We start from the raw sequence: 25,815 nt of genomic DNA on the forward strand, positions 1-25,815 counted from the left end.
TGCGATCAACCGGTTGATCGGGAAGGCAACGCGAGTCGGTCACGGAACCCATCCTGGGCTCCGTGATAGACTCGTGTTTGCGTCCCGATCGACCGGCCAATCAGCCTTCCTCTCCCCGAGGTTCCCCATCGGACATCACTTCACGCACACCCATTCTCCCTGCGCCCTTCCTTGCCCGACTGCCAGAACCCGTCCTCCCTCTCTCGCTTTCTTTGATAGTCTGGGGGATGATGTTACTTCCTTCGGGAGGGAGGTCTAGGGAAGTCACAACCCAGGAGAGCTGAGCGCCGGCTGCCCCTGGCGGAATCAACAGAGCGGCCAAACTGAAGAAAGGCGATCGGGAGTTGGAGGTGCTCTGCCCAAAAATGTCGGAGCTGCTTCTGCTGCTGCTGCTCTGATGTCTTGAGCCTGAAAATGCGACGTTGAGGTGGTTCCTAGGGGGGGGGGGAGGTTACGCATTCTTGTAAGTGCCGTGCTGAAAGGAGACTGGAACAGCTTTCACGGAAAGATTTATAGACTGGATTTCTCTCTTGCCCAGGATTTTTCTCTTCCTCGGCCCTGGGCGTCCGGAGATTTGGGCCTGCAGAAGCCTCGCGCTGACCAGCATTCCTCTCCCCAACGTCAATTCTGATGTTGGAGAGGAATTTCAGGGCCAGCCAATCGCTGCCTGGATAGCCCGGGACTTCCTCTCCGACATCAGAATTGATGGGGAGCGGAACGCTGGTCAGCACAAGGCTTCTACATGGAGAGCTTGGGGCAGCGGTGACTTGGAGACCTGTTCCCCGATGGCGGCGGCAAACCTAGTGGCTTGGGGGAGGGCAGGGAGAAAGAAACAAAGGGGGCAGGCAGGGAGACAGAAAGAAGGGAAACAGAAAGAAAGAGGGAACAGGGAGACAAAGAAAGTGGGCATGGAGAGAGAGAGAAAGAAAGAAAGGGAGGCAGGGTGAAAGAAAGAAGGGGGCAGGGAGAAAGAATGAGGTCTGGAGGAGAGAAAGCATACAGGAGGCTGAAAGAAGGGATGAAATATTGGATGCAGGAGTGGGCTGAAGCCAGAAGATGTCAGAAGAAGAAGTGCAGCCAGAGTGAAATGAGAAGAAGTCAGAAGAAGAAAATGCAACCAGAGATTCATGAAAACACCAGACAACAAAGGTAGGAAAAATGATTTTATTTTCAATTTAGTGATCAAAATGTGTCTGAATTTATATCTGCTGTCTATATTTTGCACTATGGCTCCCTTTTACTAAACCGCAATAGCGGTTTTTAGCGCATGAGCGTCGAGAACAGCGCAGGGCATTCAGCGCAACTCTCTGTGCTAAAAACTGCTATTGCGGTTTAGTAAAAAGGGAGGGGGTATATTTGTCTATTTTTGTATGGTTGTTATTGAGGTGACATTGCATAGAGTCATCTGCCTTGACCTCTTTGAAAAAAAAACCCAGAATATGAATGATAATTAACATTTTCTCTGTCTTTCAGTGTGCTTTGTGTTTTTTTAAAAAATTTAATGTTGGTAGATCATTTTGACTTGGTCATTTTAAAAGTAGCTCGCAAGCCCAAAAAGTGTGGGCACCCCTGCTCTAGAGTAATCTAAGGAAATACTTTTTTACAGAAAGGGTGGTAGATGCGTGGAACAGTCTCCCGGAAGAGATGGTGGAGACAGAGACTGTGTTTGAATTGAAGAAAGTCTGGGATAGGCACGTGGGATCTCTTAGAGAGAGGAAGAGATAATGGTTACTGCAGATGGGCAGACTGGATGGGCCATTTGGCCTTTATCTGCCATCATGTTTCTATAAACAGAACTCGAGTCGATCATCACTCATTTATTTTTAGCATCACATACATTAAAACCTTGGTTTATGAGTATAATTTGTTCCAGAAGCATGCTTGTAATCCAAAGCACTCGTATATCAAAGCGAATTTCCCCATAGGAAATAATGGAAACTCAGATGATTCGTTCCACAATCCAAAAACTTTCATGCAAAATACTGCATACTTGTATTGCAAGACTTTCCTTGTTTAGAACAGTCACTACACTCTTGCAGCGTCAGAGGGAGAAGAATCATCGGCTCAGTTGTGATGTGTGTATACTGTATGTACTTGTATTGCAAGACATTGCTTGTATATCAAGTTAAAATCTAATCAAATGTTTTGCTTGTCTTGCAAAACACTTACAAACCAAGTTACTTGCAATCCAAGGTTGTACTGTATATAGAATTTGGTTTCTGCCCACTATGCACTTTCTTACCAATCTTGACATGTAGCTTAATCCCAACTTTTGTTTCCCGTACACCACAGTCCTCCTGGATATCCAAGGCGCATTTACAAGCTAATGTGATTACATCACACAGCTGTTCCCTCTCTACCTTCCAGACAGCAAGCAAGGCATCTCCTGCAGGTGAGGGAGAGGAGAGGCGTATAGCTCAAATACTACCAGAACACGTCAACAGAAAAGTATTTCTTCACAAATATTTTAACTGCTGGCATTTCCATCCCGCTGAAAATTTACAGCTAAATGAGAGGTTATACCATCAACTCTGGCCAATGATTTCACCATTAAAATAAAGTAATTTAAAACATCAAAGGGCCATTTCTTATTCTTGTTGTGTAGCTATTCTGGCATTCAGCTCAGGCCCATTTGGTCCCGGTAATCATTGGTTGCTTACTTACATTGCAAGAACTGGTGGATGTGAACCAGACTTTTCATAATCAATAAGTAAATATATGACTTTCCTGGGATATTGGAGTATCACAGTGAGCCATATCCTATGACAGAGATGGCATGAAGTCAAGGGCTTTATATTCTGTAGAGACGGTCATCTATTTGACTGCCTAAAGTTAGGAACCTATAGAGCAGTGTCCTGCAAACTTTATTGAGCCGCAGCACACTACAGGTAGTGGCCGTGGCTCGAGGCACCTGGAAGTGCATGGATATCACTGTGATGACATCACGCGCGTGCGTGACATCATCATGTCGATGTCCGTGTGTGTGAAGACCCTCCAGGTGGGACCAGAGAGGGAAGAGGGCCAGAAAGAAGGATAGGTGCTGGCACCTACTGATTGCCTACAGGACATGCCTCTCGCCATGAGGCATGTCCTGTAGACAGTCAGCTGGCGCCGGTGCCTCTCCTCCTCCCCAGTGGACCGCGGCACACCTGAAATCTCAGGAGGCACACAGTTTGATAGAGTATGGTGAGTGGGAGTTGAAAGCAGCCTTGAAAAGTGAGCTTTTAGCTTGGATTTGAATTCTGCTAGAAACAGAGCCTGATGTAATGACTCAGGCAGTCTGTTCCATGCATACAGTGCAGTAAGATAGAAGGGATGGAGCCTGGAGGGGGCAGTGGAGGAGAAGAATATGGATAGAAGGGACTTGCCCGATGAATGGAGTTCCTGGGAGGGAGCATAGGGGGAGATAAGCATGGAGAGATATTGAAGGGGTGCAGAAGGAATGCTCTTGTAGATCAGTAAGAGGACATTGAATTGTATTTAGACATGAATAGGGAGCTAATGAAGTGACTTCAGGAGAGGGGAAATGTGAGTATGGCAGCTCTATTGGAATATAACTTGTGCTGCAAAATTTTGCATGGATTGGAGGGAAGAAATGGTTGAGCAGAAGACCTGATCTAACCAAGAGGCAATGAGAGTGTGGATATGGGTTCTGATAGTGTGCTCAGAAAGAAGAGGTCAAGGTTTGGTAATATTATAGAGGAAGAAGATATAGGGATGTATAGGGGACATAGAGAAGGGAGATGCTGAACGTGGGGAACAATACATACACAGAGAAAGAAAAAATGTGAAATGGTCAGGAGACCCTGGCAAGTGAGTTAAGAGAAGAAAAAGAAAACAGAGACCAGCTTCTCAGACCAACATGATATCTATATATATAAAATCGGAGGTATGTATGTGTGTATGTATGTATGTGTGTGTGTATGTATGTGCCGCGATCACGCAAAAACGGCTTGACCGATTTGAACGAAACTTGGTATGCAGATCCCTCACTACCTGGGGTGATATGTTCTGGGGGTCTCGCGGCCCACCTGCACACGTGGGCGGAGCTACAAACAGAACATCAGATTTCACCCATTCATGTCAATGGAAAAAATGTAAAAAGCTGCCATTCTCAAAGTAATTCAAAAACGGCTTGACCGCTTTGAACAAAACTTGGTATGCCGATCCCTCACTACCTGGGGTGATATGTTCTGGGGGTCTCGCGGCCCACCTGCACACGTGGGCGGAGCTACAAACAGAAAATCAGATTTCACCCATTCATGTCAAAGGAAAAAATGTAAAAAGCTGCCATTCTCACAGTAATTCCAACTACCTGGGGTGATATGTTCTGGGGGTCTCGCGGCCCACCTACACATGTGGGCGGAGCTACAAACAGAACATCAGATTTCACCCATTCATGTCAATGGAAAAAATGTAAAAAGCTGCCATTCTCACAGTAATTCAAAAACGGCTTGACCGATTAGAACGAAACTTGGTATGCTGATCCCTCACTACCTGGGGTGATATGTTCTGGGGGTCTCGCGGCCCACCTGCACACATGGGCGGAGCTACAAACATAAAATCAGATTTCACCCATTCATGTCAATGGAAAAAATGTAAAAAGCTGCCATTCTCACAGTAATTCCAACTACCTGGGGTGATATGTTCTGGGGGTCTCGCGGCCCACCTGCACACGTGGGCGGAGCTACAAACAGAACATCAGATTTCACCCATTCATGTCAATGGTAAAATTGTAAAACGCTGCCATTCTCACAGTACTTCAAAAACGGCTTGACCGAATTGAACGAAACTTGGTATGCAGATCCCTCACTACCTGGGGTGATATGTTCTGGGGGTCTCGCGGCCCACCTGCACACGTGGGCGGAGCTACAAACAGAAACTGAGATTTCACCCATTCATCTCAATGGAAAGGATGTAACAAGCTGCCATTCTCACAGTAATTCCAACTATAAAACACTTTCTATGACACTATAACCACTAGAGATATCGTTTCTATTCTACCACTGACACCATACATATAGAGTTTGTATGTTCTAACTGTGTTTGTAACTGTTTCCTTCATGCACCCCAGTTCATAATGTTATTACATTACATGAGTACTCACATATGCTGAACTAGGAACACATGTTCCATCCTGAACCAGGAAAAAACTGCATGGAGTTTCTTTTCAACCTGAGTTTCCACATATTGCGTTGTTTAAATCAATACTGATACTTTTGGATGCCACTTATTCCAACAGATCTTCCTTTTCAGTTTAAGAGATTGCAAATTCCAGTGAGACTTGCATTCTCTATCACAATCAACAAATCACAGGGACAGACTATTACATACTGTGGAGTGGATTTAAGATCCCCCTGTTTTTCCCATGGACAACTCTATGTTGCTTGATCAAGGGTGGGTTCACCCAAGAATTTATATGTTCTTGCTCCTGGAGGTGAAACTAAAAATGTTGTTTATAATCAAGTTTTGTGTTAGTTGTATTGTATTCATTTTGTCAAATATTTCACATTATAATTTGAATATTGTACTTTTTATAAAGCTGTTAAAAAATAATTTCATTCACCACTATAAAGTATCTTTATTTGAATCCATTTACAGTGTTATTGCTATAATTAAATACCCGTGCAACGCCGGGGCATCACCTAGTGAAGAATAAAATGACAAAACAACAAAAGGTAGAAAAAATAATTGTATTTTCTATTTTGTGATTGAAATATATATCCTGCTAGAACTGGTGTAGACATATCTGGAGACCGCAAAGCCAGACAGACCATGCTTTTTTAACTTCCAGGTAGCTTAGGGCTCTCTCTGACCAGGGAGCAGTTGCTCTAGTTGCACTCCCCGATTTCTTTCATGTGTGACTGCAGTATTCGGATAGCATGATTTTTCTGTGTAGCATTCTGTAATAATTTGGCTTATTCAATTTTCTCGATAGTGGAGGGGATATTTGTAAACCGCTGCCTTCATCATCTCACCACTGTATGATCCCCTCCCTCTGTGTCTCATATATCCCAATGCCCCCTCCCATCCAGCATTTTCTTTCTGCACTCTTATTCTCCCCATATCTATCCATTTTCTCTCTGTGTCCTTATACCACCCTCTTTTTGTCCCTGTTCCTGTGCTCCCATCCATGCCCACCATTATATCTCCTGTCATGGGCAGGGCAGCGCTGCGCCATCTGTAACGCCTGTGTGCCCTAAGCAGACCCAGTGTGGGGTCTTTATTTCATGCCCAAAAGATGCCAGGACATCCCAGACCCACGAAAATGACAGGGATGTGGGTAAAAGTAAAAATCTTTCACATTAAAAGGAAAGAGGTTGGTTGTCAGACCGGACCTTGGGTTGCAGTTCCCAGGGGAAGGAAAACAGAGCAATACCGGGATCCTGGGAGGCTAATGACTATACTAAATACCCAGAAGAAGCACCTATGAGGAAAAGCAAGCCTCATCAGGGAGTGAAAGGAGAGGAGAGAGGAACCCAAACCCAGGCAGCAAGCTGGCCAGAGGAAGGACTGGGAGGAAATGTTGGCTGCTGCTGAGAGTAATGGGGAGTCCGGCCCATGGAAGTCACTCCTGAGTGGCCTTAAGAACATAAGTACATAAGAAGTTGCCTCTGCTGAGTCAGACCAGAGGTCCATCTCGCCCAGCGGTCTGCTCTCGCGGCGGCCCATCAGGCCCACTGCCTGAACAGTGGTCTCTGACTAATTTTACAAATTACCTCTAATCCTATCCCTATAACCTTACCTCTACTCTTATCTGTACCCCTCAATCCCTTTGTCCTCCAGGTACCTGTCCAGACCTTCTTTGAAGCCCTGTAGCGTGCTTCTGCTTATCACATCCTCCGGTAGCGCGTTCCATGTATCCACTACCCTCTGGATGAAAAAGAACTTCCTGGCATTTGTTCTAAACCTTTCCCCTCTCAATTTCTCCGAGTGCCCCCTTGTACTTGTGGTTCCCCATAGTTTGAAAAATCAGTCCCTGTCCACTTTTTCTATGCCCTTCATGATCTTGAAGATTTCTATCATGTCTCCTCTAAGTCGTCGCTTTTCCAGCGAGAAAAGCCCCAGCTTTTTCAGTCTGTCAGTATATGAGAGGTCCCCCATACCCTTTATTAGCTTAGTTGCTCTTCTCTGGACTCTCTCAAGTACCGCAATATCCTTCTTGAGGTACGGCGACCAGTACTGGACACAGTACTCCAGGTGTGGGCGCACCATTGCACGATACAGTGGCAGGATGACTTCCTTCGTCCTGGTCGTGATACCTTTCTTAATGATACCCAACATTCTGTTCGCTTTCCTTGAGGCTGTGGCGCACTGCGCCGACACCTTCAATGTTGTATCCACCATCACTCCCAGGTCTCTTTCAAGGTTGCTCACCCCTAGCGGTGATCCCCCCATCTTGTAAGTGAACATCGGGTTCTTCTTCCCAACATGCATGACCTTGCATTTCCCTATGTTGAAGCTCATTTGCCACTTTTTGGCCCACTCTTCCAGCGTTGTCAGATCTTTTTGGAGGTCTTCGCAGTCCTCCATGGTTTTGACCCTGCTGTATAGTTTAGTGTCATCCGCAAATTTAATAACCTCACATTTTGTTCCTGCCTCCAGGTCGTTAATAAATATATTGAACAGAAGCGGTCCCAGCACCGACCCATAGAAACATAGAAATAGACGGCAGATAAGGGCCCACGGCCCATCCAGTCTGCCCACCTTAATGTCCCTCCCCTACCTTTGCCCTGTGAATAGATCCCATGTGCCGATCCCATTTTGCCTTAAAATCAGGCACGCTGCTGGCCTCAATCACCTGTAGTGGAAGACTATTCCAGCGATCAACCACTCTTTCAGTGAAAAAGAATTTCCTGGTGTCACCTCGTAGTTTCCCGCCCCTGATTTTCAACGGATGCCCTCTTGTTGTCGTGGGACCCTTGAAAAAGAAGATATCTTCCTCTGCCTCGATGCGGCCCGTAAGATACTTGAACGTCTCGATCATGTCTCCCCTCTCTCTGCGCTCCTCGAGCGAGTATAGCTGTAATTTGTCAAGCCGTTTTTCATATGGTAGATCCTTGAGTCCCGAGACCATCCGGGTGGCCATTCTTTGCACCGACTCCAGTCTCAGCACATCCTTGCGATAATGCGGCCTCCAGAATTGCACACAGTATTCCAGGTGGGGCCTCACCATGGGTCTATACAATGGCATAATGACTTCCGCCTTACGACTGACGAAACCCCTTCGTATGCAGCCCATGATTTGTCTTGCCTTGGACGAAGCCTGCTCCACTTGATTGGCAGACTTCATGTCCTCACTGACGATTACCCCCAAGTCTCGTTCTGCTACCGTTTTTGCTAGGATCTCGCCATTAAGGGTATAAGACTTGCATGGATTCTGGCTGCCCAGGTGCATAACTTTGCATTTTTGGCATTGAAGTTGAGTTGCCATGTCCTAGACCATCGCTCCAGTAGGAATAGGTCGTGCATCATGTTGTCGGGCACTGAATCTTCGTTTGTTGTGCATTTGCCCACTACATTACTCAGTTTGGCGTCATCGGCAAATAATGTTATTTTACCTCGAAGCCCTTCTGCCAAGTCTCTTATAAAGATGTTGAATAGGATTGGGCCCAAGACTGAGCCCTATGGTACTCCACTAATCACCTCCATCATTTCGGAGGGGGTGCCGTTCACCACCACCTTTTGGAGCCTACCTCCAAGCCAGCTCCCAACCCATTTCGTCAATGTGTTACCTAATCCTATAGAACTCATCTTGCTCAGTAACCTGCGGTGTGGTACGCTATCGAATGCTTTGCTAAAGTCCAGGTACACGATGTCCAGGGACTCCCCAATATCCAGCTTCCCCGTCACCCAGTCAAAGAAGCTGATCAGGTTGGATTGGCAGGATCTCTCCTTAGTAAATCCATGTTGTCGGGGATCCCGTAGATTCTCCTCATCCAGGATCTTATCTAATTGGTGTTTGATTAGAGTTTCCATTAGTTTGCTCACTATCGATGTTAGACTCACTGGTCTGTAGTTTGCTGTCTCCATCTTTGAGCCTTTCTTGTGGAGTGGAATGACATTAGCCGTCCTCCAGTCCAACGGGACGCTGCCTGTACTAAGGGAGAGGTTGAAGAGCGCGGACAGTGGCTCTGCCAAGACATCACTCAGCTCCCTAAGCACCCTGGGGTGCAGGTTGTCCGGCCCCATTGCTTTGTTAACCTTGAGCTTTGACAGCTCACCGTAGACACTGCTGGGCGTAAACTCAAAGTTACTAAACGGGTCAACTGAGCCAACCCTTGTCTGTAGCTGAGGGCCGAGCCCTGGCGCTTCTCGGGTGAAGACTGAGCAGAAGTATTCATTTAATAGTTGGGCTTTTTCCGAATCCTTTTCCACATAGTCTCCGTCTGGTTTCCTAAGACGTACAATCCCGCCTGAGTTTTTTCTTCTATCACCGATATACCTGAAGAAGGATTTATCTCCCTTCTGGATGTTCTTTGCTAGAGACTCCTCCATGAGGAATTTAGCCTCCCTGACTGCTGTTTTGACGGCTTTTGATTTGGCCAGGTAGTCTGCTCTAGAGTCCTGCTTCCCTGATTGTTTGTAAGAGATGAATGCTTTTTTCTTCTCCTTGATCAGGTCTGAGATCTCCGCAGTAAACCACTGTGGCTTATTGTTCCTTCGCCGTTTACTTACTGATTTTACATAGCGGTTTGTTGCTTCTTGTATGGTTGCTTTCAAAGTCGACCACATGTCTTCCACGTTATCGGTTTCTTCTTGGCTTTGTAGCGCCTGGTGAACGAAGTCTCCCATTTCTTTGAAATTTGTGTCCTTGAATTTGAGGACTTTGGTTAGTGTAGTAGATTTAGTGAAACCTTTCCTGATATTGAACCATACCATGTTGTGGTCACTGGAGGCCAATGTGTCGCCCACCGAGACCTCTGTGACACTTTCTCCATTGGTAAGTATCAGGTCCAGTATTGCCTGATCCCTTGTCGGTTCCAACACCAGTTGCCTGAGGCTTGCTCCTTTCATAGAGTTTAATAGCCTCCTGCTGCTGCCGGAAGCAGAGGTAAGTGTAACCCAATCCACATCAGGCATGTTGAAGTCACCTAGCAATACTGTGTCCCCACGCAAGGTGATATTTTCTATATCTTCGATTATTTCCATATCCAGGTCATCCTGTTGTCTTGGGGGTCTGTAAATTATGCCAAGATACAAGCATTTGTCCTTCCCACCTGCGGAACTCCGCTCGTGACCCATTTCCAATCCGAGTAATGGCCCTTTACTCCAACCCTCTGTTTCCTGTCCGCCAGCCAGTTTTTGATCCATCGGTGGACCACCCCTTGCACCCCATAGTTCCATAGCTTCCTTAGCAGTCTTTCGTGTGGTACCTTGTCGAAGGCTTTTTGGAAGTCAAGGTAAACGATGTCTATGGATTCACCTTTATCCACCTGGCTGTTTACCCCCTCAAAGAAGTATATGTTTGTGAGGCATGACCTGCCCTTGCAGAAGTCATGCTGGCTCGACTTTAGCTGCCTTAACATAGAAACATAGAAGATGACGGCAGAAAAGGGCTACAGCCCATCAAGTCTGCCCACTCTGCTTACCCACCCCCTGTCTATGCCCTAATGACCCAATTTCCTTATCTTGACCCTCGTAGGGATCCCACATGGGTATCCCATTTATTCTTAAAGTCTGGCACGCTGTCTGCCTCGATCACCTGCACTGGAAGCTTGTTCCAATGATCAACCACTCTCTCTGTGAAGAAATACTTTCTGGTGTCGCCATGAAATTTTCCGCCCCTGAGTTTGAGCGGGTGCCCTCTTGTGGCCGAGGGTCCCTTGAGAAAGAAAATATCATCTTCCACTTCGACACGTCCCGTGAGGTACTTAAATGTTTCGATCATGTCTCCCCTCTTCCTACGTTCCTCAAGAGTGTAGAGCTGCAATTTGTTCAGTCTCTTTTCGTACGAGAGACCCTTGAGCCCCGAGATCATCCTGGTGGCCGTCCGTTGAACCGATTCAATTCTGCGCACATCTTTACTGTAATGTGGCCTCCAGAATTGCACACAGTACTCCAGATGAGGTCTCACCATGGCCCTGTACAACGGCATTATGATTTCAGGCTTTCGGCTGACGAAACTTCTATTGATACAACCCAATATCTGCCTTGCCTTAGATGAAGCCTTCTCCACTTGATTGGCAGTTTTCATGTCTGCACTGATGATTACTCCTAAATCTCGTTCTGCTGAAGTCCTAGTTAAAGTTTCTCCGTTCAAGAAGTACGTCCTGCATGGATTTCCGCTTCCGAGGTGCATGACCTTACATTTCTTAGCATTGAAGCCTAGCTGCCAGGTTGAGGACCAACTTTCCAATGTAAGCAGGTCCTGCGCCATATAATTCTGTAAACTGCATTCACTTACTATATTATATAGTTTGGCGTCATTGGCGAATAGTGTTATTTTACCTTGAAGCCCTTGAGTCAGATCCCCTATGAATATGTTGAAAAGGAGTGGACCCAGGACCGAGCCCTGCGGCACTCCACTGGTCACCTCCGATGTTTTAGAGAGGGTACCATTAACCACCACCCTCTGAAGTCTGCCACTCAGCCAATCATTGACCCATGCAGTTAGTGTCTCTCCTAACCCCATCGATTCCATCTTGCTTAGCAGCCTGCGGTGTGGGACACTGTCAAAAGCTTTCCTGAAGTCCAGGTACACGACGTCCAAAGACTCTCCCAAGTCCAACTTTCTTGTTACCCAGTCAAAGAAGCTGATGAGATTGGATTGGCAGGACCTACCCTTGGTGAATCCATGCTGACTGGGATCCCGAAGATTCCCTTCATTCAAGATCGTGTCCAATTTGCTTTTAATTAGTGTTTCCATGAGTTTGCACACTATTGATGTGAGACTCAGCGGTCTATAATTCACAGCCTCTGCCCTTCAACCCTTTTTATGCAGAGGAACGACATTAGCTAATTTCCAGTCCAGGGGATCTTTCCCCTTACTTAGGGAGAGATTGAATAGCTCAGCCAACGGTTTCGCCAGGACATCGCTCAATTCTCTGAGCATTCTTGGGTGCAAATTGTCTGGTCCCATGGCTTTGTTCACCTTGAGTCTTGCCAGTTCACTGTAAACTTCACCTGGTGTGAACTCAAAATTCTGAAACGGGTCTTCTGTGCTTTGTGTTGCCTTCAACTGGGGACCGTGTCCCGGTGCCTCACAGGTGAAGACTGAGCAGAAGTATTCATTCAGTAGTTCGGCTTTATCGGAATCTGCTTCCACGTAACTTCCGTCCGGTCTTCTAAGGCGTACTATCCCGCCTGTGTTCCTTTTTCTGTCACTAATATACCTGAAGAAGGATTTGTCCCCCTTTTTAATGTTTTTTGCCAGAATTTCTTCCACTCGAAGTTTTGCCTCCCTAACTGCCATTTTGACCGCTGTAGACCTGGTCCTATATTCTACTTTTGCCTCTCTTTTCTCCGTGCGCTTGTAGGAGAGAAACGCTTTTTTCTTCTCCTTAATGAGGTGCGAGATCTCCGCGGTGAACCATTGGGGTTTATTGTTTCTTTGTCGTTTATTTACAAAGCCAAGAAGAAACCGATAACGTGGAAGACATGTGGTCGACTTTGAAAGCAACCATACAAGAAGCAACAAACCGCTATGTAAAATCAGTAAGTAAACGGCGAAGGAACAATAAGCCACAGTGGTTTACTGCGGAGATCTCAGACCTGATCAAGGAGAAGAAAAAAGCATTCATCTCTTACAAACAATCAGGGAAGCAGGACTCTAAAGCAGACTACCTGGCCAAATCAAAAGCCGTCAAAATAGCAGTCAGGGAGGCTAAATTCCTCATGGAGGAGTCTCTAGCAAAGAACATCCAGAAGGGAGATAAATCCTTCTTCAGGTATATCAGTGATAGAAGAAAAAACTCAGGCGGGATTGTACGTCTTAGGAAACCAGACGGAGACTATGTGGAAAAGGATTCGGAAAAAGCCCAACTATTAAATGAATACTTCTGCTCAGTCTTCACCCGAGAAGTGCCAGGGCTCGACCCTCAGCTACAGACAAGGGTTGGCTCAGTTGACCCGTTTAGTAACTTTGAGTTTACGCCCAGAAATGTCTACGGTGAGCTGTCAAAGCTCAAGGTTAACAAAGCAATGGGGCCGGACAACCTGCACCCCAGGGTGCTTAGGGAGCTGAGTGATGTCTTGGCGGAGCCACTGTCCGCGCTCTTCAACCTCTCCCTTAGTACAGGCAGCGTCCCGTTGGACTGGAGGACGGCTAACGTCATTCCACTCCACAAGAAAGGCTCAAAGATGGAGACAGCAAACTACAGACCAGTGAGTCTAACATCGATAGTGAGCAAACTAATGGAAACTCTAATCAAACACCAATTAGATAAGATCCTGGATGAGGAGAATCTACGGGATCCCCGACAACATGGATTTACTAAGGGGAGATCCTGCCAATCCAACCTGATCAGCTTCTTTGACTGGGTAACGGGGAAGCTGGATATTGGGGAGTCCCTGGACATCGTGTACCTGGACTTTAGCAAAGCATTCGATAGCGTACCACACCGCAGGTTACTGAGCAAGATGAGTTCTATAGGATTAGGTAACACATTGACGAAATGGGTTGGGAGCTGGCTTGGAGGTAGGCTCCAAAGGGTGGTGGTGAACGGCACCCCCTCCGAAATGACGGAGGTGATTAGTGGAGTACCACAGGGCTCAGTCTTGGGCCCAATCCTATTCAACATCTTTATAAGAGACTTGGCAGAAGGGCTTCGAGGTAAAATAACATTATTCGCCGATGACGCCAAACTGAGTAATGTAGTGGGCAAATGCACAACAGACGAAGATTCAGTGCCCGACAACATGATGCACGACCTACTCCTACTGGAGCGATGGTCTAGGACATGGCAACTCAACTTCAATGCCAAAAAATGCAAAGTTATGCACCTGGGCAGCCAGAATCCATGCAAGTCTTATACCCTTAATGGCGAGATCCTAGCAAAAACGGTAGCAGAACGAGACTTGGGGGTAATCGTCAGTGAGGACATGAAGTCTGCCAATCAAGTGGAGCAGGCTTCGTCCAAGGCAAGACAAATCATGGGCTGCATACGAAGGGGTTTCGTCAGTCGTAAGGCGGAAGTCATTATGCCATTGTATAGATCCATGGTGAGGCCCCACCTGGAATACTGTGTGCAATTCTGGAGGCCGCATTATCGCAAGGATGTGCTGAGACTGGAGTCGGTGCAAAGAATGGCCACCCGGATGGTCTCGTGACTCAAGGATCTACCATACTTAAAACGGCTTGACAAATTACAGCTATACTCGCTTGAGGAGCGCAGAGAGAGGGGGGACATGATCGAGACGTTCAAGTATCTTACGGGCCTCATCGAGGCGGAGGAAGATATCTTCTTTTTCAAGGGTCCCACGACAACAAGAGGGCATCCGTTGAAAATCAGGGGCGGGACACTACGAGGTGACACCAGGAAATTCTTTTTCACTGAAAGAGTGGTTGATCGCTGGAATAGTCTTCCACTACAGGTGACTGAGGCCAGCAGCATGCCTGATTTTAAGGCCAAATGGGATCGGCACATGGGATCTATTCACAGGGCAAAGGTAGGGGAGGGACATTAAGGTGGGCAGACTAGATGGGCCGTGGGCCCTTATCTGCCGTCTATTTCTATGTTTCTATGTTTCTATGATTTTATGAAGCGGCTAGTTGCTTCATGTATGGTTGATTTCAGTGTTAACCACTTAGCTTCTACATCATCGGTCTCCGCTTGGTCCTGCAGCGTCTGATGGACGAAATCTCCCATGCGTGCGAAGTCTGTGCCCCGGAAATTGAGTACCTTTGTTTTCGGGTTTGATCTAGGGAAGCCTTTCCTAAGGTTGAACCATACTCTATTGTGGTCGCTGGAGGCTAGCGTATCTCCTACTGAGACCTCTGAAACGCTTTCCCCGTTGGTGAGTACCAGGTCGAGGATCGCCTGGGCCCTAGTGGGCTCCGTTACCATTTGTTTGAGACGTGCTCCCTTTATGGAGGTTAAGAGCCTCCTGCTACCGCTGGTTGTCGCTGAAAATGAGTTCCAGTCTGCATCAGGCATATTGAAGTCCCCTAGCAGTACAGCTTCTCCTCGTAGAGTAATATTCTCTATGTCTTCAATTAATTCTGCGTCCATGTCTTCCAGTTGTCTTGGGGGTCTGTAAACCACACCTAGATACAGGCATTTTTCTCTGCCTCTTGCCAGGTTTACCCAGAGGGACTTCCCGGTGTACTTGACATCTGTGATCCTGGTGGTTTTGATGTCCTCTTTAATGATGTCCTTGGATAGGAAGTCGCCATGGAGGGACTAATAGCCAAGTAAAAGGTTGGAAACTAACTGGTTTTCTTTCAGCTTTAAAAGTGAACTGCTGTGGCAGTTACCTAGAGTGGGGGATGGGATAAAAACACCAAGGGCTGAGGGAAAACGTTCCTGCTATCTCCTTATCTGATAAAGCCCTTAAGGACTAGTGCCCTGTACAAAGCCAAGGAGTTAAGCCCTGAGGTGTTGGTTTGCTTGATTTTACATCATAAGCTTTAAGGCCTGTCCCCTTTTGAGAAAGAGTTGATTTGAGCAGGAGAGAGCAGGAGAAAAGCAGCTACAGAGAGAGGCAGAGGGAGAGAGAAGCCAAAGGGGGAAAAAAGCAGATAAAACAGCAGGAGAGAGAAGCAGAGGCAAGAGACCAAGAGGGGAATCGGTGAGAGTTAGCTCCCCCCCCTGACGTCCACCACCGAAGCTCCGCCTTAAAAGGGGAGGGGCCAATGGAGCTGAGTTGATCTGACTCTGAGCAGGAGAAAAGCAGCTACAGAGAGAGGCAGAGGCAGAGAGAACAAAAGAGGGAAAAAAGCAGATAAAAGAGCAGGCGCAACCACAGCAGACCCAGAAGGCATCCGCAGCAAACCGGCAAGCAGACAGCAATGGAAGCAGCAGACGGAAGCAAGATGTTGAGCTACCCAGTTTTCTGCATCGTCTGCCATATGTATGACTACCTCCCCTCTGGGACGCGGTCTTACGTATGCGCCCAATGAGGAGAAGTGGAGAGCCTGAAGAGACAAGTCAGACTCCTGGAGGGTAGAATATTGGAACTTGAGGCACTTCAAGCAGGGGAGGAGGGAGACAGAGATGCAGAGAACGTCCAGACAGAGGAAGCAGAGAACAAGACAGAAGACACCATCGAGGAAGAAGTCCGAGAGCTGGAGAAGTTCATAGATGAGGCATACAGGGAGGCCGTGGAAAATCACCAGCAACAGTGGAACTTCCGAAAGACACCTACAGAGAGTGTGGGCCACCTGACAGACAACCACCAGGAAGAAATGGGTGATACAGTAGCGAGAACGAAGGATACGGACCTGCGGCAGGAGAGATGGACATACACCAGGGACATGGACCTGAGGCTGGAGAATCAGGAGAAGATAGAGAGGACAGCAATCTTCTGGGCGACTCCATCAACAGACAAGTTGACAGCCACATAGCGGGAGGAAGACTTGATCGGCTGGTGACCTTCTACCGGGAGTCAAGGTAGAAGACATAGTGAGCCGCATCGACAGGATCCTCAACAGTGTGGAAGAAGAAGATACGGCGGTGGTGATCCATGTGGGGACGAACAACGTGAGCAATAGGAACTACAACAGGGAAGTACTGAAGGACCAGTTCCAGATGCTAGGAAGGAAGCTGAAGACCAGAACGCAGAGGATAGCATTCTCGGAGATCCTGCCGGTACCCAGGGCAGATGAGAAGAGGCAGATGGAGCTGCAAGCAGTCAACACGTGGATGCGGCGTTGGTGTGAGGAAGAAGGATTCCACTTCGTGCGCAACTGGACAACGTTCTGGGGAAGAGCAAGCTCTACAGGAAGGATGGACTCCACCTCAGCAGAGACAGAATGAGGCTACTTGCAAGCAACATCAAGAGAGAAGTGGACAAGTTTTTAAACTAGGAAGAAGGGGAAAGCCGACAGTTGACAGAGAGAGAGAGTCGATGGTTCAGGAACCGGTATACCCAGAGGATACCGTGCAAGAAGATAGAGGGAAAGACTCACCGGATTACAGGCAAGAGAGATCAAAAAGGACACAAGAGGGAAGGAAATGCAAGAAAGGAAAAAGCTGCAAACTCAAGTGTATGTACACAAACGCAAGGAGCCTTACAAATAAGATGGGTGAATTAGAAGCCATAGCACAAAAAGGTAACGTTGACATCATAGGCATCACGGAAAGATGATGGACTGAGGAAAACGTCTGGGACACTGTGCTACCGGGAGACAGAGTGGCTCAAAAATGTGGGGGCGTTGCCGTATACATCAAAAAGGAAATTGAAACTGCTGGAGAGAACACGCCACAACTGACGGATAAGTTAGAGGCTCTATGGGTCAAAATTCCAGGAACAAATGGCCTGGAAATGAAGATCGGCATCTACTCATACGAGGAAAGACTGGGCAATTTGCAGCTCTACTCTCTAGAGGAGCGCAGGGAGAGGGGTGACATGATTGAGACATTTAAGTACATCACAGGTCGTGTTGAGGTGGAAAACGACATATTCTTTCCTAAGGGACCTTCAGTCACAAGGGGGCACCCGCTCAAACTCAGAGGAGGGAGATTTGGTGGTAACACCAGGAAGTATTTCTTTATAGAAAGGGTGGTGGATCACTGGAACAAACTACCGGTGCAGGTGATCAAGGCCACTAGCGTGCTCGACTTTAAGAATAAATGGGACATCCACGTGGGATCTCTACGTGGGTCGAGCAGCACTCTTACTTAATGGGGTGGGACAGTAGAGTGGGCAGACTTGATGGGCTATAGCCCTTTTCTGCCGTCATCTTTCTATGTTTCTATGTTTCGACTACCGACCCCCAGGAGGTATGTAGGCAGATTGATAGGCATAAGAGCGATAAATCTCCGGGACCGGATGGCATCCATCCGAGGGTCATCAAGGAACTGAAAGGGACGATAGCTGAACTGCTTAAACTAATAGCCAATCTGTCGATCAAATCGGGAAAGATTCTGGAAGACTGGAAGGTGGTGAATGTTACACCGATCTTCAAGAAAGGTTCGAAGGGAGATCTGGGAAACTACAGACTGGTGAGTCTGACCTCGGTACCGGGAAAGATGGTAGAGTCACTGATAAAGGACAGCATCATTGATCACCTTGACGGACACGGGCTGATGAGGACCAGTCAGCACGGTTTTAGCAAAGGCAGATCGTGTTTGACGAACTTGCTGCACTTCTTTGAGGGAGTAAACAGACAGATAGACAAGGGCGATCTGGTCGACATTGTATATCAGGATTTTCAGAAGGCGTTCGACAAGGTTCTGCATGAACGACTACTTAGGAAAATTGCAAGCCATGGAATTGAGGGTGAAATACTCACGTGGATTAAAAACTGGCTGGGGCATAGTAAACAGAGAGTGGGGGGTAAATGGACAATACTCGGACTGGAAGAGCGTCACCAGTGGGGTGCCGCAGGGCTTGGTGCTTGGATCCGTGCTCTTTAACATCTTTATAAATGATCTGGACATAGGTACGACGAGCGAGGTGATTAAATTTGCGGATGATACAAAGTTATTCAGAGTAGTAAAGACACAGGGGGATTGCGAAGATCTGCAATGTGACATAATCAAGCTCGAGGAATGGGCATCGACATGGCAGATGAGGTTCAACGTGGATAAGTGTAAAGTGATGCATGTCGGTAACAAAAATCTCATGCATGAATACAAGATGTCTGGGGCGGTACTTGGAGAGACCTCCCAGGAAAGGGACTTGGGAGTTCTGATCGACAAGTCGATGAAGCTGTCCACACAATGTGTGGCGGCAGCAAAAAGGGCAAACAGAATGCTAGGAATGATAAAGGAGATCACGACAGATCTGAGAAGGTTATCATGCCGCCGAACCGGGCCATGGTACGCCCTCACCTGGAGTACTGCGTCCAGCACTGGTCGCCGTACATGAAGAAGGACACGGTACTACTCGAAAGGGTCCAGAGAAGAGCGACTAAGATGGTTAAGGGGCTGGAGGAGCTGCCGTACAGCGAAAGATTAGAGAAACTGGGCCTCTTCTCCCTCGAACAGAGGAGATTGAGAGGGGACATGATCGAAATATTCAAGGTACTGAAGGGGATAGACTTAGTAGATAAGGACAGGTTGTTCACCCTCTCCAAGGTAGGTATTTATCTGGATAAATAGTATGTGTGCCATAACTTGTTCATGAAAAAAACAAACAAACAACTCTCAAAATCATCCTGGCAAACCTTTTCAACATTGTCTATTGCTGTCTGTTAAGTAGGTCAACAGCTCTGTCTCTTGAGTCCCTTCTACTAGCATCTACGGATATAATTTTATATTAGGTATGAAAGGTACAGACCTGCAAAATTCAGAATGTCCCCACCTGCCATCAGCACATCTGAAAAAAAGAACAAAACTATTGCTTAATGAAAGAATACTTTTAGAGAAGGATCAGACATACAAATGCGATTTTCCTTTGCACACTGTGGAAATAAGAACCATTCACAACGAATCAGTTTCCTGCAACTTTTTGGAAGATAAAGAATTTTACAGAAAAATATATATCTAGTAATTTGCAATTTTTTGCACTTAATGACCAAATCACTCAAAATTCCCATTTCAGTTTTTATTTGTTTGAAATTATTATATTCTGCCTATATAAAAATCCTCAATTAGTCACAAATTAACATAGATTATACAAGTATTTATACATAAATTAGCATTTCATTGTAGTACATTTATTGTAAATAAGTAAAATACAAGGTATTACTTAGAAACATAGAAACATGAAAGCAGGTAAAAGCCAACTTGCTCATCCACAGTAACCATTCTCTCTTTCTCTAAGAGATCCCACATGCCTAGCCCAGGCTTTCTTGAATTCAGACACAGTCTCTGCCTCCACTATCTCTTCTGGGAGGAAAAGTCCATAGTCTGTTATTGAGAGAGACATGGGGGAAGCCACTGCTTGACCTGAATCGGTAGTATGGAATATTGCTACTCCTTGGGTTTTGGGCCAGGTACTAGTGACCTGGATTGGCCACCGTGAGAACAGGCTACTGGCCTTAATGAACCATTGGTCTGACCCAGTAAGGCCATTCTTATGTTCCATGCATCTACCACCCTTTCTGTAAAAAAGTATTTCCTTAGATTACTCCTGAGCCTATCACCTCTTAACTTCATCCTATGCCCTCCTTTCAAATGAAAGAGACATGACTCATGCACTACGATCCACTTTGGGGGTTAGCACCCAAGAAAAGGATCTGGGTATCATTGTAGACCAGGGGTGCCCAATACATCGTTCACGATCAACCGGTCGATCGCTCAGGCAACCCCAGGTGATCGCGGAGCCAGGCGGGGGATGGAGCTTAGCGCACTACAGGAGACAGAAGCGCCTGTTGTGGTAAGAGCCGAAGACTTAGTACTGCCCAATTCAAATCGATTCACATCGGGTGAATCGATACAATTTAAGCCCCCCCCCAAAAAAAAAATCAGCCTACCCATTCAATGATTGACCCTCGCCCCTCGCCCCCTAAAGCAGGACCGGCAATGCTGCCTCTTGCTGGCCGGCCGCTGCCAATCCTGCTTTAGGGGGTGAGGAGGGAGGGTCAGTCGGGAAGTGCTGTGTTGTCCGGCTCTCTCCTTGGCCTCCCGCACATCCCTTTACCGAATTTTAGCAGGGAGCATCCTGCAGAGAGGATCGCCAGTACTTTAACAATCCTTGCAGGTTGCCATAGGCCTCAGGAGCTGTCTTCCCTCTGCCGCGATCCTGCCTCTGACTCAGTTTCTTTTCCTCCCAGGGGTCCCTTTTTTTAATGCATGCAGTCCTTTTAGGGTGCCCACTGGGGGGGGGGGGCGTTACTCCCCCAGAGGCTTGCCCAGTCCAATGACTTCTTGCTGGCCCTTTACCTGGTGCCAGTGGGAGCCCGATTGCAGGATTTTTCCCAGGGTGGGCTGAGACACAATGGATCAGTGGGTCCTGGAAGTGATTCAGGATGGCTATGATCTGGAGTTTTCCTGGACCTTACCAAATTGTTTCCTCTCTTCTCCTTGTCAGGTGGCTTGGAAGAAGTGGGCTTTTCATCAGGCACTACAAAGGTTGTTTGACCTCAATGCAAGTGGCTCCAGTGCCTCCTCAGGAGCGTTGCACTGGCAGATATTCTCATTTCATGATGCCCAAGAAAGTGGGGTCTTTTCAGCCCATTTTGGATCTGAAAGGGTTCAACAGGGCGCACCGGGTTCCATCTTTTCATATGGAGACCCTGAGATCCATAATTCTTGCTGTCAGCTGGGGGAATTTCTGACCTCTCAATCTGATGGAGGCCTATCTGCATGTTCCAATTCGGGCCTCCCATCAGCGTTTCCTTCGCTTTGCGTTTTTGGGAAAGCACTATCAGTTTTGTGCGTTTCCGTTTGGTCTGGCCACAGCTCTGCAGACTTTCACCAAGATTATGGTGGTGGTGGTAGCGGCGGCAGCCTTACGCAAGAAGGGTATTCTTGTTCATCCGTATCTAAACGAATGGTTGATTTGAGCAAAGTCTTTTCAGAAGAGTGCCCAGGTTACGACTCAGGTTACTTTTCAGGAGAGTGCCCGGGTTACAATTCGAGCAAAGTCTTTTCAGGAGAGTGCCTGGGTTATGACTGGAGTTCCTGCAGTTGCAGGAGGTAACAGAAATGTGTGAGCAATGGAATCCATTACATTTGTCTTGGTGGGGGAGAGTTCAGATTATTAAAATGATGATATTGCCTGTGGTTTGTTATCAGATGGGAGGGTTACCAGTTTTTTTAAGGGGTCCTTTTAAAAAAAAGTTAAACAGAATTCTTACAAAATTTGTTTGGCTGGGCAAAACTCCTAGAATTGCTTTAGTATCTTTACAAAAACCAATTGTGGAAGGTGGGGTAAATTTTCCAAATTTCTATAGGTATCATCAAGCCTATAGTTTGCGCCAGGGTATGTATTGGGTCCTGACAAGTCCAAAACTTCACCTCACTTCCTTAGAGAAGGCGATATATGGCTGAACCTCACAATTAGGAACAGCTACCTCCAATATATTGTACACTCAACAGTCCTCTTCCAGTATTTTTAAAAGTAAGACAAACCAGATGTATAGGATAATATACAATGATATTCTAATGATATTCTAAACAGTGTTGTACCAAAGGTTCAGATAATCTAGAACATTTTATGTTGGATTTATGTTCTAGTATCCTAATTTTTAATGATCTCGTAGTCATCCCCACATATATCTTGTTACATGGGCAGATCATCAAATATATGACAAATGTGGATTTACAGTTTAAAAAATGATTTATCACATATTCTTTATTATCTATTGGATGTTTGAAGGTCTTCGTTTGTGTACATATGCCACAAATATTGCATGACAGGAACTTAAAGAAACCTGGTGGTAACGAATCTCTTTGGGTTGAAGAATTCTCTCCCATTCTCAGGATTTCCTTTAAATTTTTTTCTCTTGAAAACGCTATTCTTAATTTCAAATTCCTCATTGCTGGATGCATTGTGACAATATCCCAATATTTATGTAATGTGGTGGTTATCAGATTACTTAAACCATTATATCTAATAACACAGGTGATTGTGTCTTCTGTTTCTCCATCTTTTTCCTTTTGAGCCAGCAGCCAATCTCTATTACAGTACTTGGCTCTCTTAAAAGCTTTTCTAATAACTTTCTTAGGGTATCCTCTATACAATGGAAGGTGGGGTAAATTTTCCAAATTTCTATAGGTATCATCAAGCCTATATTTTGCGCCAGGGTATGTATTGGGTCCTCCCAGAGCTCATTGATAATACCCCAGACTGGTTGTGGTTGGAATGGCGATTCATGTTCCCTCTACATTTATGTCATGTTCTTAGCATTAAAATGCCTAGATTGTATAAAGAAAACAGAATATTTATGGATACATGGAAAACTCTAAGATATGTTAGTAATTTAACATCTATTCCAATTGATAAATCGATAAATCAAACTATATGGTTAAACTCCAAGATTCAAATTGGGGGATTTAAGGTCATCTGGAAGCATTGGATGTTAGCAGGTATACGGATTTTAGGTGATATTTCAAATGGTAAATGTCAGCATAGCTATTGCTAGCAATCAGCATTTTCAGTTGGCATAACTAATGTCAGCAAATGCCTATGGGAAATTATATCAATCTGACTCATATAGCCCTAAAAGGTTTCATACAGCCCTAAAAGACGGTTTCAAATAGCCCTGATTAAATCAGAACTTGGGTGTGATAGTATGATAGCCAAACAGGTTGTAAAGGTGACAGATGCTAGGGTGCATATGGAAAGGTATGGCCAGTAGGAAAAAGGAAGTATTGATGCCACTGTATAAGACTCGTGAGAATTTTGTGTACAATTCTGGAGACCACACCTTCAAAAAGATATAAAAAGAATGGAGTTGGTTCCAAGGAAGGTTACTGAAATGGTCAGTGGTCTTCATCATAAGATGTTTGGGGTCAGACTTAAAGATCTCAATCTGTCTACTTTGGAGGAGAGGGGAGATATGATAAAGACGTTTAAATGCATAAGAACATAAGAATAACCTTACTGGGTCAGACCAATGGTCCATCAAGCTCATTAGCCCATTCTCACAATGGCTAATCCAGGTCACTAGTACCTGGCCAAAAACCAAGGAGAAGCCACGGCGAAAAGTCACTCCAAAAGCCATAGACTTGGCCGAAACCTGCAACAGAACATACATGGCATCTGAGAGATAAGAAGCACCTTTAGCAACCTTCTGATCTACTAGTTATGAGCAGGGCCGCCATCAGGGCAGTACTACCAGTCCTGCATTCAGGGGCCCGGAGCTGACAGGGGGCCCGGGCTCCCCCAGGGTCCTAGGCAGTGTTCTAAGGAAAGAGTGCCAGTAGCTCGCCTAGGCAAAGTGAGTCGATCACCCAGGACTCACGGGCCGATCAGTCTTCCTCTCCCCGACGTCAATTCTGCAGTCGGAGAGGAAGTTCGGGCCAGCCAATCGCTGCCTGGCTGGGCGGAACTTCCTCTCCGACAGCAGAATTGACATCAGGGAGAGGAAGACTGATCGGTCCGAAGCAGGGAGAGCTTGCGTCGGCGTCGGCTTTGGGGCCTGTTATCCATTGGTGGGTCCTGTTCCCCGATGGCAGCGGCAGTGGCAGTGACTTGGGGAACAGCAGGGAGAAAGAAAGAAAGGGGGCAGGCAGGGAAACAGAAGGAAAGAAGAGAAATAGAAAAAAAGAAAGAAAGGTCAGGGAGAGAGGAAGAAAAAGTTGGGGGAGGGAATGAGGTGTGGAGGAGAGAAAGCATACAGGCTGATAGAAGGGAAGAAAGATTGGATGCACAGTCAGAAGAAGAAAGTGCAACCAGAGACTCTTGGAATCACCAGACAAGGTAGGAAAAATGATTTTATTTTAAATTTAGCAAAGTGGAGGCAGTATTACCACAGTTTTCAAAGGAATTTGCCCAAATAACTTAATAGTTAACTGGGTAAATTCCCAGAGATGAAAACTTCCCTTCACTTACTATGCACAGTTCTAAATTTATATCTGCTGTCTATATTTTACAATATGGTCCCCTTTTACTAAACCGCAATAGTGGTTTTTAGCGCAGGGAGCCTATGAGCGTCAAGAGCAGCGCTGGGCATTCAGCGCAGCTCCCTGCGCTAAAAACTGCTATTGTGGTTTAATAAAAAGGATGGAGGGTATATTTGTCTATTTTTGTATGGTTGTTACTGAGGTGACAATGCATAGAGTCATCTGCCTTGACCTCTTTGAAAAAAACCCAGAATAGGAATGATAATTAACATTTTCTCAGCGTATAGTGTGCTTTGTGTTTTTTAATTTTATTGTTGGTAGATCATTTTGACTTGGTCATTTTAAAGTAGCTCACAAGCTCAAAAAGTTTGGGCACCTCTGAGCTAGAGCGTTGAAACTGTGTATTTCTATTTTATCCCCCCTTTTACAAAACTGTGGAGCGTTTTTTAGCGCCAGCCGTGGTGGTAGCAGCTCTGATGCTCAGACTTCTATGAGCGTTAGAGCTATTACCACCATGGCTAAAATCCACACTACAGTTTTGTAAAAAGGGAGGGGTTAGTTTGTGATGACATATTCCATACTAGGCGAAGGTGTTTTCTGTGTTCTGTGTGTTCGAAAGACATGGTTTTCTGTTAGGATTGACGGTGTAGGATTGATCTGTGCTGGTCTGTCTTGTTTAGTTTTACAATGGGTGTATTGATGTACTGCTCACTGCAATATGTAAGATGCTGCCTTTTCCTAGGTACTCATGTGTGACGTGTGGTTTGTTACTAAAAAATCATGTTTTTCTTACAGATGGGGGGTGCCAAAAAATGATGGGCCCCGGGTGTTACATATGCTACGTATGCCACTGTATGTAAAGATACCAGAAAGCTGGCGTAGCAAAAACTTTAAGTAAATTGTTATTCTTCTAAGTTTTGAGTATTTAACCCTCCCACAATCTCACGGGCACTCGTTTCAAGTTTATTGAGATTTTGATTTAAACACAATATCAAATATTTTCAATGCGTATAACAAAAATAAATTTGGGGAAATAAATAAAACCATTTGAACAATAAACATACAAACATATCCATAGATCAGGGTTGTCAAAGTCCCTCCTTGAGGGCCGTAATCCAGTCGGGTTTTCAGGATTTCCACAATGAATATGCATGAGATCTATTAGCATACAATGAAAGCAGTGCATGCAAATAGATCTCATGCATATTCATTGGGGAAATCCTGAAAACCCAATTGGATTGCGGCCCTTGAGGAG

The 25,815-nt window shown here is 46.0% G+C and overlaps 1 protein-coding gene across 1 annotated transcript in view; it reads right to left on the reverse strand.

Moving 5' to 3' along the window:
• ADCY10 (adenylate cyclase 10) overlaps window positions 1-25,815 on the reverse strand; it is an 803,671-nt gene that overhangs the window by 751,929 nt on the left and 25,927 nt on the right. The window contains exons 3-4 of the mRNA XM_033944139.1: window positions 19,387-19,425; window positions 2,243-2,386 (exon numbers count right to left, since the gene is read on the reverse strand). Coding sequence (XP_033800030.1) covers window positions 2,243-2,386; window positions 19,387-19,425 — 183 coding nt within the window. The remainder of the gene's footprint in view (window positions 1-2,242; window positions 2,387-19,386; window positions 19,426-25,815) is intronic.

This window comes from Geotrypetes seraphini, chromosome 5 (assembly GCF_902459505.1).
Source record: "Geotrypetes seraphini chromosome 5, aGeoSer1.1, whole genome shotgun sequence".
Taxonomy (NCBI): Eukaryota; Metazoa; Chordata; class Amphibia; order Gymnophiona; family Dermophiidae; genus Geotrypetes; species Geotrypetes seraphini.